This window comes from Sminthopsis crassicaudata, chromosome 6 (assembly GCF_048593235.1).
Source record: "Sminthopsis crassicaudata isolate SCR6 chromosome 6, ASM4859323v1, whole genome shotgun sequence".
NCBI lineage: Eukaryota > Metazoa > Chordata > Mammalia > Dasyuromorphia > Dasyuridae > Sminthopsis > Sminthopsis crassicaudata.
This window is the reverse complement of record NC_133622.1, coordinates 146,469,301-146,486,917: the sequence shown is the minus strand read 5'-3', so window position 1 is coordinate 146,486,917 and position 17,617 is coordinate 146,469,301. Positions and strand designations below refer to the sequence as shown.

General features: G+C 34.7%; 1 protein-coding gene across 1 annotated transcript in view; it reads left to right on the top strand.

The window, feature by feature from the left end:
- Positions 1-17,617, top strand: part of TSPAN5 (tetraspanin 5) — a 190,607-nt gene that overhangs the window by 140,212 nt on the left and 32,778 nt on the right. The window contains exon 2 of the mRNA XM_074273059.1: positions 15,248-15,298. Within this exon, the coding sequence (XP_074129160.1) occupies positions 15,248-15,298 (51 nt within the window). The remainder of the gene's footprint in view (positions 1-15,247; positions 15,299-17,617) is intronic.

The window sequence follows — 17,617 nt, the reverse complement described above, 5'->3', positions numbered from 1 at the left end:
ATTGCAGAGTGATTTTGGCTGCACTTTGTTTTATATACAATTTCCCTTGAATCTTTATAATAAATAGTTGTATAAAGGCAAATGTGAAAGAATGATATATCAGAATCCATTTTCTTTGGTGAATACAAAATGATAGTGGGTACTTGATACTTAATACATTCTGTGTTAAATCGGCATTTACCTTATAGTAGGCAATTGATATTTTGGGTTGGAAAGAGCCCATTACATTTCTTTTTATACTGTCATGAAAATTTGGAGAGTGGAGAAAAATGAGCCAGTCAGCCATACTTAGTACCTTTCTCAAACACAGCATATTTAAGCTGCATGTTCATTTTTGTACCATTTGCCTCCTTTTCTATGCTTTATTGTGCCAGGTATACAGATAACAGATGCTTGCGTATATAAGATTTTGTTATGTGATGAAGGAAGGTCATCGTCTTTAGTCTCTCCCATTGCAAGATCTTTGGATTTGGATCTCCCAGATCGATATACTCCCTGTATTCTGCTTTCACTTTTTAGACTTGCTGTAATAAAAGTCAAGAGATTTCATCCTAAGCTAATAGTGTTAAAGAGATTTGATAATAAATGAATATGCAAAAATAGAAAAGAACGCAAAATGATGTTAACTACTTTATTTGAGGCAAGGTTGATTTAGAAGGAATAGTATATATGTAATATATACATATATGGACCTATGTAACTTACATATATGCATGTGTTATAGATATAAATAATATATATGAAAACTAGCTTTCTGAAAACCCTATATTTTTTAGAATAATAAGATTGGATTCATTGGCCAAGTGACCACTTAAACATTAGTCATTGTGACAGAAAGATGAAATAGGATTTTTTACATAGATGTGAGGCTTGAAATTTTGATGTTACATGAAGTCATCTTGAATGTTTTTGCTGTCAGTGTAACTAGGGAGGTTTCATTGAGGGGGAAAAAAGATTATTCTGAATATTAAGGAAGAAACTTTCATATATAATCCAGTGCCTGACATATTGTAAGCACTTAGGAAAGGAAACAAGCCTTTATGTCCTTCCATCTTTTGGTTTTAGTTGTGTGTGTGTGTGTGTGTGTGTATGTATAACAGCAGGGGAGCTTGGCTTTGTAGCACGTTAGCCAGATTCAGGACTCTTGATTTCATTTGGTGTAGAGAGAGAATCAAATAAGTGTCCATAAAGTACTTTGTAAACTCTTTGACTTCTCTGTCTGCAAATGCCAGTTATTATTTTCATTTTTCATTGTTTTATATGTAATAGCAAAGTTTGTATTCCTGTAATAAATGAAAAAATTAAAAACAATAAAGCAAAGCACTTAGAATGTTTTGTATTTGTAAATTATGCAGTTTGAATAACTGAACATGCTTTATTAACTTAAGATTGAATTTAATTAACTATTACTTTGCTGTTGCAGTTTCTCTTGAGGAATAACTAAAGCTGGTTTGACATTTTTAAAGCCCTTTATAGTTAGGGCATAATCTACCCTAGGATGATTTTGTATCGTGTATTCAGAATCTGGGATGTTCTGTTTCTCTTAAGTTGCAATCGTTCTCTGGGAGGAGGTCTCTTGGGGAGCTTCTGGAGGCAGCCTTAGTTTTAGTTCAGTTCAATAATTCCAAAATAACATCCAGGAGTTAAAGTCCTTTACTGTCTCTTTCCAAATTTTATTTCCAGATCCTTTATTTTCTCCTTCAAACCTTGTCTCCTTCACTTGGGGCTCGGCTAGCTTTCTTAGAAACCTCTCTCTTTCTCTTTGGTTCCTGAGAGCTCTTTTCTGAGTGTCTCCAGCCAGCACGAAAGTTGAAGTTTGAATGAAATCTTGATTCCTCCTCCCTGAATCCTGGCTCCTTATATCCTCCCAGAGAATGGGCTTGTGGGTACTCCCTGGGCTTGTGGGAGCTCCTTAAAAGTATGCTCTCTTAAAGGTGTGAAAGGTGGGAACTCTGAACTAGAGAATTGTAAAATACCATGCTAAATTAGATAATTATATCCATTCCAGTGACTTAGCACCTTGTAAGAATCCTAACAAGAATCCAGGCTTATCTGGTCAACCCACAACATTCATCTTCCATTCTGCTGCTTTTGTACAAGCTGTGCCCCCCTGGTCTGTTCATTCTTTTCAACTACATTTTCAGAATCTCTGGCACCACAGTCCAACTCCCATTCCTGGAATCTTTCCCCCAAATTACATCATCTATATTTTGCATTTATTTCTCTATACCCATATTTTCCTACCATTAGAATGTAAGCCCTTAGATTGCAGAGACATTCTTAATTTTATCTTTATATTTCCAGTGCCTAGATAGTGCTTGTTTAATGAAATGGAATTGGAGAATTGCCATCAGCTAAAAGGCACTATTCTATATTGTCTTCCCTATCTTGCACATGGGCTTCCTTTTCCAAATTGATTTGCATTCCTAATCAAAGTTATCCATTTGTGGTGTAGTGTTAAGACATTAGATTTAGAGTTACATGATATAAATTAAAGAAACTCCTGAACCTGTTTTTTCATAGCTGTATGACCATAGGCAACAAGCACTTAATTTCACCAAACCTTGAGTTTCCCCAAGTACAAAATATATGTAATCACTTGTTCCTTACTCACTCACAGGGTCTGTATAAAGAAGCATGGAAGCAGCTATGGTCTGACATTCAAACCCTGTCTCTGATGCTTATAATCTAGGTATCTTTGGGAAAACGATTTATCCTCCATCCTATGCCTCAGTTTCCCTCTCTGAAAAATGAGGAGGGCAGACTACATGAGTGGCTCTTGAGGTATCTTTGCAACTCTAGGCTTATTTTCCTCTGGAGGACCAAGTGATATATGAAATAAGTAAAATATTCCTTATAAACTTCGACTATTATTAAAGTATCTAAGTAATAGAGATTAGAATATATTCATGTTTTCCATCAAATATGCAGCTGAATCATTTCCCCTTAAAAGCACTTATCCCCAAATCCTCCAGATGTTCAAATTGCAATGGAATATAAAAGAAGCTCTTTTTAATGGATTGTTAGAAAAATGAAGTCAAAGTTAGTGAGAGGGTTTAGATGAGAACTCTTAAAATCTGCACCCTGTTCCAGGATTACTTTCAGGACCAGAAATATATTTTATAATTCATAGTTATTTCTCTTAGATTAAACAAAAGTGATTTCCTTTTAACAATTGGATTTGAAGTTAATGTGAGATCTTGAGCTTGTCCATCCTGGATGCAAAGCCTCTAAATAAAATTGTTAATTTTTCACAATTCCATTTTTAAGAGGGTAATAGAAAAGATCTTAGTCAGACAAACAACAAGTATTTATTAAGTGTTCATTATATACCATGCATTATGGTAAATACTGAGGATACAAGGAAAAGCAAAAATAGTTCTTGTCCTCAAGGAGTGTACACTCTAATTTGGTTGAGACAGTAGTAATATTACATTGACATTGGATATGGTGACACAACTACTGGGAAGCTGAGGTTTAAGCTTGGGAATTTTGAGCTTCAATGGGCTAAGCCTGATGTGTTTGATGAAGGCACCAAATGTTGGGATTCAGTCATGTATAGAATTCACAATGGCCATTCTCTTTAGTTATAGACAATATGAAGAGTTACAATGGACACCTGGAGTGGTAAATATGAAATAGAGTTGGGAGACCATATAATCAGCAAGGGAAGGGATTTTAACAATTAGTGATGGAAAAGACAGCTAATTAGGCATTCTCTTTTAATAGAAGCTGTTATCTTACTCAAATTGACAAAGAAAATCCAGAAGTAACAATTAAAAGGAAAGGGATGGAGTCTCCAGAGATCACCAAAAAGTCCATTGAATAAAAACCTACTTAAGAACAAATGACCTGCTTAAACTTGGGAAGATGAATTGGAATGGGATGCCATGATGGAGTGCCAAGCAAGGAGAACAGCCAAGATCCTCATGAAAGAGTTTCCTCTGGGGAGATGAAATTATATTTAACCCAAAAGCAATTTTCAGAAAGGGGGAATCCCACCACATTAACAGAGCTGTCCACAAAATCCTTTCTTAACAGCTCTTCGTTCATCTAGTGTTTGTGGAACTTGATTTAACAATTACTTATCAAGAAGCAGGAGTTTGAGGTAGAAAGACTGGTCCATAAAGGACTTTTATAGAATGGCCAATTTAGATTGGTCACCAGCCTCTTTTATGGCTGCAGAGCTTGGTCTGTGCATAGACACAGTACAAGTAGATGTTATTCCATATTAATTTAAATAAAATTGGCTTTTTGCACGAGTGTAATACAGAATACTTCATAAGTTACATCTTCTCTGCACTAAATTCTCTACCTTACTGTGCTTTGCATTAGAGTAGCAGCTGGATCTCACAAACCCTTATGTCAGTAGCTAAATGTTCTGTAACTAGTTACAGGCAGATGACTAGACCAGATATTTATCTTAACCTATGATTTACACATTTCAGATAAAAAACAACAAGATTTGACACATTTACATTTTGCTCATGGCTTTTAAGCTGACCAATTGTTCTGAATATAGAAATTATGGCCTCATTCCAACACTAACTGATTTAAAATAAAATCACAAAATTATGCAAATAACTAGTAAACAGTTTTCAATCCCCGATTTCAGATAACTATCAAAAATCCCAATCAATAATTAATTAACTCTTTGGCATTTCATTCCTGTCCCTTTAAATAATGGAAGCAATTTAAAGGTGACGAGATTTCAAAATTATTTCACCTGTGTAAGGGAATTTATCTCTAATACCAAGCTTTTTTTTTTTTTTTTTTTTTTTTTTCCTGAGGACTGATGACTTTGCTAGCTTCACCTTGTTATCAAGAGGGAGGAGGACTAAGCCTGAGGCTGGGAAGTATCCCTGTCAAACGCTTTCCTTCTGACTCTGTCTTGTTTTCTCCCTTAAACAATCTTAAAACTCAGAACATAACTGATAGCTAAATAATTTTTGGTGAAACCTCACAAAACTTAATAGCACATGTCTAGCTAAGATGACAAAATTCTTACAGTTTTACAAATTGTACAATAAGTAATTCAGTAAGGTTTCATTTAAATATAGAAGATACAAACATGTGACCTCTTGAGTAAGTTACCAGAGAACTTTGTTTTAATGCCCTGTTTTTTCTTAAAATCAAATCAAATACAGATTTGAATTTCTAGTAGAAATACTTCAATATTAAAATCTAATACATACATTTCTAAAATTTAATTAAATTCAACATTTTAGAATGCACCTGTTACATACATTTTAGAATCAGATTTCCAATTTAAATGCACACAAATTTAAATTTGCATCTTTGGGAGAAACTTTTTTAAATGCCAATTTTTCAAATGTGTAGGGCTCCTTGTCGTTCAAATTTATTCTCTTGCTTGGCCAGTTTGGATGTTCCATATGCTATAGCCTTCAGCCCACACAGAGGAGAACACAGGGAATTCCCATTTAGGGATAAGGGGCCTAGCACCAGGAGCTTTCGGAAATCAGCAGACATTAAGACCCTGGGGCATGAATGTCTGGAAATTTGGGGGCTACGATGGGGGTTTGGAGTCTTGGAGGGAGCCTCACAATAGGAGGTTAGTCAATTTCCATGCCAGAAATGCTGAGGAGTTCTGATGAAGATATGGGGAACCAGCATAAACTCTGGAACCAGCATAAACTCTAGAAGAATCCAAGCTTGAACATATCAAGCTTCTTAAGTTCCAGTTGGACAAATGTTCCAATAGTTTCCCTTTGCAATTTTGGGGAGCACAAATACCCCTAAATGTCCTCACTCAAATGGCCTCGCCTAGTCATGTCCCACACTTATAGCCATTACCCACAGATCTAACTTCTCAGAAAAGTGGGATCCATACCAGAAATGGCAAAGCAACTTGAGTCAAGGTATCTCCTGAAAAAGTTCAATGAGAGGGCACCCTCTAAGTGCTAAGTGATTACTGAGCTACTGGAGGAAAAAAATGATTTAAGTTTGCATCTTTGGGAAAAACTTTTTTAAATGCCAATTTTTCAAATGTGTAGGGCTCCTTGACGTTCAAATTTATTCTCTTGCTTGGCCAGTTTGGATGTTCCATATGCTATAGCCTTCAGCCCACACAGAGGAGAACACAGGGAATTCCCATTTAGGGATAAGGGGCCTAGTATCACCAATAGTGACATATGGAAGAATAGGACTAAATAAAAAAAAATCTAAAAACATGGAGACCTTTTACTTTTTGACAAGAATGCCAGCAAGTATTGGGCAACAAATGATGACCAGTGTCTGTGTCACTCAGTGACTATTGAGACTTATTATGTGTCAGGCACTGGGCTAAGTGTTATAGATGGCATGATTTCTATGTATTTTCATTAAAAATACCGAAGAGTACAAGTTAGTTTACAGGGTATAGATTGGATTGAGAAAACACAGGGCTTGGACTCCAAAAAACTTATCTTCAATAATTCAAATCTGGCCTCAGGTAACTTAATAGTTACATAACCAAGCCTAGTCAAATCATCTAAGTTTCTTTGCCTCAGTTTCCTCAATTGTAAAATAAGTTGGAAGTAAATGGCAAACACTTTCTTTGCCAAGAAAACTCTAAGGGGAATTGTGAAAAATTGAACGTTATTGAAGAACAATTGATCAATAACAACAAAAGAGTGGGCAGTGTAATGGAAATTGAAACACAGGAGAGATCACTGAACTACTGCTGTGATGAGAAGAATTGTAGTGGTCTTGGAAATTCCAGGTAGGAGGAACAATGTGAGCAAAAATTGGAAAGTGATGGATTTTAAAGATTGAACTTGTTCTGGAAAACAGCATCCTAGATGTGTTGGGCTCTCTAATCTAACTTTGGGCAAGTAAATAACTCATCCTAGTTGGACTTTTAATAGTTATCTCATCTATAAAAATAAATACTCTTTAAGGTTCTTATTACTAGCTGTTGTTTCTATTAGGTGTTAGAAAGATGCTTTCAAAAAGGACCATGGGGATCTTAGATTTGGGTCTGGAAGGGACTTAAGGGACTTTCTGAGAATACCCAAAGATAGGGAAGGACATTTCTTGATTAGCTGAATCTCAGCTGAGTTAAGGGACAGAGCTGGGATGCCTGATTCCAAACTAGGGCTCCTTATTCCCACTGCGACATAGTACCTAATTTTAAGGATTATTATTGTTTCTATGTACCTATAGGTTGCTTCTTTTGCCTGAAGCTATATAGTTTATTAGAGGTAAAATTATGAGCAAGCAATAGGATTTCTACCTTTGAATTCCTTGAAGACTTTCCAGTGGTGGCCAGCAGCAGTCTACCTCCAGTTATGGAAGCAATTAGTTTCAGTGGCTTTTAACAGAATAAATTCACATTCTCCAGAAACTTTGACTGGTTTATTTACCAAAAAAATAATTACTGTACATGGCATTCCTTATGATTTACAGAAAATAAATATTTTTTAAAGAGTCAAGTCTTAGAAAACAGGTAATAATTTTATCAGCTATGTTTATTTTAAAAGGTAAACTTGGCATTTTTCCTTCATTTTCCTCCCTCTTCTTTCTTTTGTATTTTAAAGCTTTTGGGAAAAAGGAAGGGATGAGGTTGGAGGTGGCTTTGAAAACTTTAAAAGCTGCCTTTGTTGTCTATATTAAAAGTACAAATTTAGGTTAGAAAATTGATTTGCCTCTTTCATTATTTTCATCTTCTGTTTCTTTCTTTCTTTTCTTTTCTCTTTTGAAGTTATTCATGTAATGTGAATCCTAAACTAACATCCTCAGGAAGGAGCCCATCCTGCTCCTTTGACAATTCTGATCTAGTCAATTTACCAGACTCTTCTGTTTGCATAGAATGTGAGCCCCCAAACCCTTAAAATGTGAACACTTAATCAGCCCATTTGGTTTTCCATTGTCTAGAACTCCAACATCTAAAATTACCCTGTTAGGATCATTAAATACTGTCACAGCAATCTTTTGAGATCTTGACTGGCATATTTTTGTACAGGTTTAGGACCTGGCTCCTTGATCCTGCCTTTATTTCCCAAATTTCTTCCTGGTTTCTCCCCTTATTCCCTAGATTCTGCTGCTGCTCCCTTGAGACCTTAAAAATTATGTTTTCCTAAGAGCGAGTTCCTCCTTCATTTATGACTATGTTATATTTACTTGAGCCTATGAAGCATTTTATGTAAAATGAAATCGCAAATAATTTGTAATCTGTGATGGGTGCCACCACTGTGCTTGTTCCATGTTGTGAACCAAATCTCTATTATGCTATTTTTATATAATATTCTTTTAAAATTATGATCTTCCAAATCTATTTCTATTTACAACTTCTGATGTCTTTTATACCACTTCACATGGATACTGAACAGATGTTAGCTTTTTTAGAAAAAAGAAGTTTCACTTTTTAAAGTTACTTTATGAAGCTGATGAATATAATTTGCAGAAGTGTACATGGCCTCCACAACTTTAATTTTTATGATTAAAAATAGTGCCAAAAAGGAACACAAGAGATCGAAAGATTGGGGCTTTTGGGGTGTGTTTTTTCATTATTTATTTATTTTTTAATGATAGCTTTTTATTTTTTTCAAAATACATGCAGAAATGGTTTTCAACATTTGTCCTTGCAAAACCTTGTGTTCCAAATTTTTCTTCCTTCCTCGAACCCTGAACCAGACAAGCAATCCAATATAGATTAAATATGTGCAATTCTTTTAAACATATTTTCACATTTATCATGCAGCACAAGAAAAAAATACAAAAGAACAAAAAAGGAGGGAAAAAAAGCAAGCAAGAAAACAACAAAAAAGATGAAAATACTATGTTGTGGTCTATCTTGAGTCCTCATATTCCTCTCTCTGATGCAGATGGCTCTCTCCATCACAAATCTAGATTATAGAATTGGTCTGAATTACCTCACTGTTGAAAAGAGCCAAGTCCATCACAAATGATCATCACATAATCTTCTTGTTGCTGTGTAAAGTGTTTTTTTTGGTTTTACTCACTTCACTTAGCATCAGCTCATGTAAGTCTCTCCAGGACTCTCTGAAATCATCTTGCCAATTTTAATAGAACAATAACATTCCAGCACATTCATACATCATAACTTATTCAGTCATTCCCCAACTGAAGGGCAGCCACTCAGTTTCCAGTTCCTTTCCACTACAAAAAAAGGATGCTATAAACATTTTTGCACACATGGGACCTTTACCCTTTTTTTATGGAAAGATCAGTTTTTAAGGTAGTTTTAATATAAATATTTGATATAAATAAATAATAAATATAAATTACATGTATTATATAAATATAATGTAAATATAAAATATAAATGATATAATGCAATAAATAAAATTATAAATAATATAAATATAAAATTTTATATAGTATTATGTTATATATAATACAATACAATTATAATATACAATATAATATAACTTTTAAATAAAGTCATTTAAATAATTATTTAATGTTAATGGTATCATATAGATCATAAAATGATATGTATGAAATATGATATAGTAAGAAATGGTATCATATATATCTATATAAAAGTAACTAGTGCCAAAAAATACATATGCAATTGAAACATCATTTTTAAAAAAAGCATTCTGGCTGAGATATGCATCAAAGAAAAATTGAGCATACGTTATGTCACCTGGACGATCATGTAACATAATAACCATCCCTTGAGATCTTGAATGAGCCATGAAAAATTATTGCATAAAATCCTTTGAATGTCAAAAATAGAGTTCTACAGAAATGGAATCACTGAACGAGAGACATCTTTTTGTAACCATAACTAGCCCAACCCAGACTAAGATCTATTGGGGACCGAATAATAGCCTTTGGGCTCTTGACTAGTCAGTGTTCACTCTGAGGAGACCTATAGACTGAGCACCCCATTCCCCTCAGGCTATTTTCATTTCATTATATCATAATCATAAAGCCTTTTTTCCCCCCAATACACACATCTCTGAAGATAGATTCCTCCTCTAGCTCTGGGAACAGTGATCACTTTGCGTCCATTCTCCATCTCCCTCCTGGGATCATAACATTCTTCCCTGGTTACCAGTCTCCAGTGTGTTCTATTTCTCTATTTGAATGCAAGCTCCAAGCTTTTCATATTTATATCCCCAGTACTTAGCACAGTGCCTGGCACAAAGTAAGCTCTTATTAAATGAGTCTTCTCTTTCCCTTCTCCTCTTTTCTTTCTCTCTTTCCACCAAGTTTGAACCAGGTTCAAATCCCTACTCCTGTTTTTCACTCCTTGGGCCAGATGCTTAACTTTCCTTTTTTGGGGGATTAGTGAAAAAAAGAAGCTGGATTAGATTACCTTCGAAATCCTAACTAGCTCTAAAGCTATGATCTTATCCTTTGAGAAAGTCTATATTTAATATGCAATTGGGGAAGTAGCATCAGAATCTGGGAGGAGTCTACTTGCAGCACCCTCATTTTTGGTAGGGTGGGAGGTAATTGGGGTTACTTGGCCAGGTTCACTCATCTAGTAAGTGTCTGAGGTTGGGCTTGGACTTCTCCTGACTCCAGGACTGTTGCTACTATAAAAAACTCATTTTTGCAGATGAAGAAACTGAGGTCAGAGAGAGAACAGTACTTACTTGCTTAAAGTCAATGGGGAAGAGAAATAGCAAAGCCGAGATCTGAGTTTAGTTTTGGGTTTTGAGTCAGGTTTTGGCAGTCAATTGGTATTCATTACTCTAAAAGGCATTCTCACTTAGAGCTTCCTGATAACATTTGATTGATAGCTTGCCTATCATTTAGAAATGCCAGAGAGTTGGAAAGTGGGAGTTTTATGTTTCCTCTGTAAAGGAATTAAGTGTTGATCTTTTAAAATTGGATTTGCTGCAAATTAATCTTTGGATCTCAGAATGAGGTCAGTGTTTTTTCCATATGAACCAAGTATCCCTCCAATACCCTATGTATTATGTTTTTTTTTTTTTGTGTGTGTGTGTGTGTGTGTGTGTGTGTGTGTGTGTGTGTGTGTGTGTGTGTGTGTGTGTGTGTGCGTGTTTGTATTTGTTTGTTTTGACCAGGTAAAAAGTCTGGCTAAGTGTTGAATGTTTTTTCTTTATATTAAACTCAATCTGTTTGAAATCTCTGTGAAATTGTGTGGAAAATGACATTTTGGAAACAATATAACCACATTGCCAGCTACTTGAAGTTAATTCATTTTCTATCTAAATACTAAATATCTATCTAAATACTATCGTTCTTTCTTCATTCTCTTACCATTTTGGCAAAATCATTAGTATTCAGGGTTCAGGGACATTATTGTCTAAAAAATCATAAACCAAAGTAAAGGCATTGCTAAAACAGGAGAAAGCCCCAGTTGACATCCCACATCATTGTTTCCTTTTTAAGACCTCATCTACATCAGGATTGTTCATTCTCTAGCCAACTTCTATGGATGGACTCCATTTCTCTTTCTCCCATTTGAATTCCCTTTGCTGACCAGGGAAAGGCTGTGATACCCCAGCCATACTTCATGTAATCCAAACTTTTCAGCTCTCTGCAGCACAGAGGAAATACTTTGTGCTGTTACCAGGCAGGGGTCCCAAGTATTAAAGAATACTTGGCAGAAGAAGTCCCACTGGGCACATGGCTACATTGCTCATTTCATGTCTTATATTTTCCCCCCAGTAATGAGTGATTAAACATTAGAACAGGCTGCCAAGGGCTTGCCCCTTGAGGTCTTTGAAAATGGGATAGATAATTAACTATCTATATCTACCTTGGATGCTTTTAGCTTTTCTAAGTACAATTGGGGACTTGAACTAGATAGTAACTTAATTTATATTTTATTGTAAAGTACTTTGTGTATTTCATCTTATGAGCTCCTCCTCACTGCAACTCTGTGAGATAGGTGCAGTGGGTATTGCTTTCACCATTTTAAAGATGAACTGAGTGAAGACCTTTGGTAAGAATGTGACTGACCTATGTCCTAATTGTGACCTGAGACTTTGCAATAACAAGTTGAGCTATATAGCTAAAAGCTGTAGATGTTCAGTTATCTTAGATAAACATGTCCTTTCTGCCTCCCTTCACCTCTTAATTAGCGCTTGAGTACTTATTAGGTAAAGAATTTATTAACTTGTATTCTTTTGTTTCTGGGATAGATTTGTGTAGGGTAAGACTGCACTCCCCAAGACAATGGGAGAAAAGGTTGGGCTCCCCGCTTCTGATTAAGGTTTATATAATCTTGTATTTTGCAGTTTGCAGTACTGACTACACCTTGTATGTTGGGAGTTGCCTTTTCTCTTGAGGTTGCAGTAAACCTTTTATTATTTTTTATCTTGCAAGTCTCTCATTTTAATTTGAGTTGGGATCTTAGCTGTCCCACACAAAGATAAAGTAACTGAGATTTGAGACAGTGACTTACTTGTCCATGATTAGGGAACCTTATCTGTCCTGACTAACCAGCACTCCTGGACTCCCCTGGTCTACTTCTTTCGAATACCATCTTCTCCCATTGTACTCATTCCTAATTTCACATATTTTTTGAAAAAAAAAAAAAAAAAACAAAACAGTAGGACTAGAACTTGGGACTCAGAAGACCCAAATTTGAATTCCAGATTTATCAGTTATTAGTCATTTGCAAGTTTCTTGGCCTCTCCTAACTCTGTTTCTATTTTTAAAGAAAAGGAAGAAAGGAAGAAAAGGAGGAAGGAAGGAAGGAAAGATGGGAAGGAAGGATCCTCTCTCCCTTGCCCCAACAACCCACAATCTAATTTTAAAATTATAGAACATTGTAAAAGTGACTTGGTTAATGGTTTATTTCTAATGGTTTATTCTAATATTTCTAAATTATCTTCCCTATCACATTTGTCATTAAGCTATAAAAATTAAATTGATCTCTTTTATATTTTTTCTATACTGTAAATAATACACTTTAAATAATTTGATTAGAAAGTGATATTGTTTTTAGATCTTAAAAATTAATATTTTGGAGTAAACAATTTTTCTTCTAACTAATCAACAGTTGACTTAGATTAGATATACCAGATTCTATTTTATGGAAGCTCAATTTCCTTTTTATAGGAAGAAATCTTGATCTATAGTTGGTCAAACTATTGTTTTTGATAATATCTAAAGTAATTATAGCCCTATATTGGACTAAAATGATTGCCTTGCCTGTTGAGGATGGTATAATTTTGAATGTAGTCTCTGAACTACTGATCATTTTGTAAAGAGCTCATGTAGTAAGTTAGTCACTTAGCATTTATTAAGCCCCTACTATGTTCCAAGCCCCTTGTTAAGTGCTGGAAACCCTAAGCTTACAGATCGTGGAATGTCTGTAACAGTCTTTGGAATTTAGGCTGGATTTTGGATTTGGATAAATTGTTGAGTATGTCCATTATTCATTCTCTGATCAGACTTGAACAGCAGCATGATAACTTGTATCCTCTTGGTCCAGGGAGCCCTTTCTGATGTGTTGCATATGAGAAGCTTGTGCTATAGCTTTTGAAATGATTCATTTGAGTGAATTTTGATGATTGTTGTTTTTTAACCCTCATTTTACTCAAAACATTGAATCTTTTCCTTATCTCCATTTGGTCAAAAGATTATCAGGGTAAGCTTACCAGGAATGAGATATGGGACAATTACCTAAGTCTCTGAATTTCTCTAAATGTTTCTAGGGATGCCCCTCACATCAGAGGCAGATATGGGGGCCATAACATTGTATGTCAGACTTTGGGGGTTATCTTGATTAATTTTGTCAAACTTTTTCCCTTTTTTCTTCTTCTTTGTTATAAGGAATGACAGATGGAGAAGGGAATACATTGGGAAATATGTATGACCTAAGAACAGAGGCAAACAATAATATTTTAAAAATGTTTTAAAATGTTATTTTAAAAATATAATAAATTACATAATAGATTACAAAATAATATATGTGTATATATATGTATATATAATTATAAAAATAAGTGTTCTGGGATTCTTGTTGCACATAATCCTTGTACACATTTTACTGAGTGATAATGAGAGATTATAAGATACAGTAGAAAGTGCATAGGCTTTGGAGTCAAAAGACTTAGTTCAAATTCTGCTTTTCTCATTTACCTCTGAGATTTTGTGTCTGTCCCCTTTCTGGGCTTCTGCTTTTTTTTTTCTTAATGTATAAAAAGAAGAGGATTGATCTAGGTAGACTCTCAGATACCTTTTCACTTTAAATTTAAAATCCTATGATCTCATTTAAGGATTGAATGGACAGTGGGATGGCTTCTGTACATGCTGTTTAGAGTGCATTGACTCAACTCAAGTCAGCAGGCATCTACTATGTGTCAGGCCCTGTACTAAGTGCAGGGAATACAAAGAAAAGCAAAAGGCAGTCCTCACTCTCAAAGAGCTAATAGTTTAATAGGGTAAACAACATGTGAAGAATTACATATAACTAGGTACAAACAAGCTACGTGCAGGATAATTAAGGAAAATCAACAGGGAAGACACTAGTATTAAGAGGGAATCGAGAAAGTCTTCTCATGGGATTTTAGTTAAAACTTGAAAGAATTGAAGGAAACCAGAGATGAGGAAAGAGTGAATTTCAAGCATGGACAACAGACCTTAAATCAGGAATTAAGTAACTCTTCATTTCAGAAGTCTTCTGCTTAATCCAGAGAATGAAATAAATTAAATCATCGGCACAGGTTAAGGGGGCAGATGAGTGGAAATTATGACTCCTAAAACCAAACAGTATACTTTATTGATCTGAATATGTCTTCCACCAGCTTTGATTTGTGCAAATGTTCTCATTGAGAATGTTCAGTGAAAGTGACAAATAAGGAGAGAAAAGTTATGATAAAAAATTTAAAAATATATATTATTAATTGGAAGAAATAAGCTTTTTTGGAAAGTACACTTTAATGCAAAAATTTGATCTGTTTATCTGTGTATGTATACAATTTCCTTTCAAAGATTGTATATTTTAGGAGTACAGCTTATGGTCAGATCAATAACTGCTCATATTGGATCTGGAAACATTAGACAGGATTAATGATTTTTGTTACTTGTCCATAACTAGTAGAATGATGGATCTCCAGATACTTAAATAATCCTAAGGCTCCCAAATTGCTTCATTTAATTCTGGTTAATTGTGAAATGATTTCTGTGATTTCTCTCCCTATGAAAGAAAGAAAACAATATTGCTAAAAAAAGAAGGTTTTTTAGACAAAGTGAAAAAAGTATTGCTGAAAAAGTTGAATTTTCAGTTTATGCATATAAAAACATTGGCTATAAACACTACTCACATGGCTTTGTTTGTTTCTTTCAGTTCTTGGGCATAGCATTTCTTGGAATTGGACTGTGGGCATGGAATGAAAAAGTAAGTTAAATATAACTATATTCCTAATTTTGGTGGTGGTTACAAATAGTGTGTTGTGTTCCATATTTTCCAGTTTTCTTGAGTATAAAGAAGTCTATTTGATAATAAGCAAATAGAGATAATTTGATTCCATCTTTTTAAAGACTACTGAAAAAGAGGGTCCTAATAGACAGCGGCATCAAAACAATTATTGGAAAACTAACATATCTTACATGCAAACATATGTTCACATAAATATACATACATGTTTTTTAAAATATTATTTTTAAAAAAGAAAATAGAGTTTATAAATGTTAGTAATAATGATAGATCAACCATGCAAACTTTTACTAAGCACCTTCTAAGTGCTAGTGAGTGAAGATAATAGATTTCTTTTTCTAAAAAGCCCTCTTACAGAACTTAAAAGTGTTCAAAAAATAAAAATACTTTTGTAGTAGACCATGGTGTTTAGATAAATTGAGGAAAATTAAAGAGGGTCTTTGATAGTACGGAAAGTAAGAACTATTATTAGAGATGTATGTATGGTATGGAACACTTTGTAACAATTTAAGAAACAACATAGAGTGGTGGGAGTTCACATTAATAGTTTACATTATGAGTACTTGGTGCTGACTGTTTTAAGTATTAAAAAATGTTTCTTAAAACATATCTTAAGTCCTGTATAATGAAGGAAAATATGAAAATTGTGAATATTATAGTTTTAATGAAATCATTTAGTTTGCAGTATAATTCACTTCTAAAAATTCTACTCCTTTCCAGGCCTTTATTTTATCTTTCATTCATTTAGGGTTTTAATTTTCACGTTTTAACCATTTTTGTAGTGGCTGTAGAACCCATAATTAATGTAATTTTTTTCTCTTAGAAAAATGATAGTACCATGGAATGTTATCTATCCACGAATTTCCATGATTAACGTATACTGTTAAATCTTTATTGTTTGCTAAATTGAAAGAATGAAAGATACTAAGTGAACAGCTATTCTAGTTAGCTCAATATTAATTTAAATTTTGCTTGGTTGGTCACCTTTCTACCTATCTTTTCCTTTATCCTTCCTTGATTCATCCTGTGGCCAAATAAAGAACTAAGAAATTTCCTTTGAGGGCTAATATATACCTTAAAGAGCATAATTGTAGGAACTTAAAAAATATTAAAAGTTATTTTAGGTAATTGGGGAAAATAAAATATTATTTAAATAAAAAAGATTTAAAAACAACAGATGTGGTACATGAATGTAAGGAAATACTATTGTCCCATAAGAAATAATAAAGATGAGGAATTCAGAGAAACATAGGAAGATTTATGAGCTGATTCAAAGTAAAATAATCAAAAGTAAGAAAACAACTTGATCTCACAGAGACTTGGGTCAATGCTATAATTAATTGGGACTTGAGATAATAAAGTGTGTCTCCACAGTGAGATGGTAGACTGTAGGTGCAGAATGAGTTACACATTTTTGGGGATAATGTGCTGATTTGTTTTTGCTTGATTATACTAAACTGTTTCATTAGTAAAATATTTTAAGCACTGGGTTCTATAGTAGCCTCACCCTTCTCTGGTAATCAAGTGCTAGGATGTGGACCTCCCACCTCCACCTCTGTCATTACAATAGAATGACCCCCCAGTGAATGAAGTTGTCCTCTCTGCTCCTGGGGAGTTTTTTTGTATCACTTCATTCTTTGATCCCTTATTCTTGGGCTCCAATTTATAATTTGATGAGTCTAGGAACCCTGGTGTGCTCTGAAGAGGATGCTGTGTGGTTGCCATGGTAACTCCAGAGGGCATGTTGTTGAAACCCTTTGGGTTAACTTCTAAAACAGACAGTTTTTGAGTAGCCAGCTCAGGGTGACTGGGCAGAGGGTCCCCGCAGAGCTCAGATGCAGCCCAGGAAATCAGTCAATCCCACTGAGTCCAATAAAGTGACATTTACTTTAGAAAATACCTAAAAGGTAAATCCCTGAATTGGGTCACAGCTGGAAGGATCAGCTTTCCTAATAACTGGGGCTTAAACAAATTTTTTATGAGAGCAAGAACAGAAGCACTGGGAGCAACATTGGTTACTTTTCAGTGCTACTTGGTGCTCAGACCAATATTGGATTCAGCACCTAATACGTATAATCGTGATGTTAAATTAAAAAAAAAAACATTTCAACTACCTAAAAATGCCACCTTCCCCACAACAGTACACAAACAATTAAGGATTTAAGTCTCTGGGCAGTGGGAGGGCCGGAGGCACAGCTGGTACAGCTGCTGCTGAACTTGTCTCAGTGCAGTTAATTTCCCTTCTGAAGGCTGACGACTCCACGCAGGTGCTTCATGCCC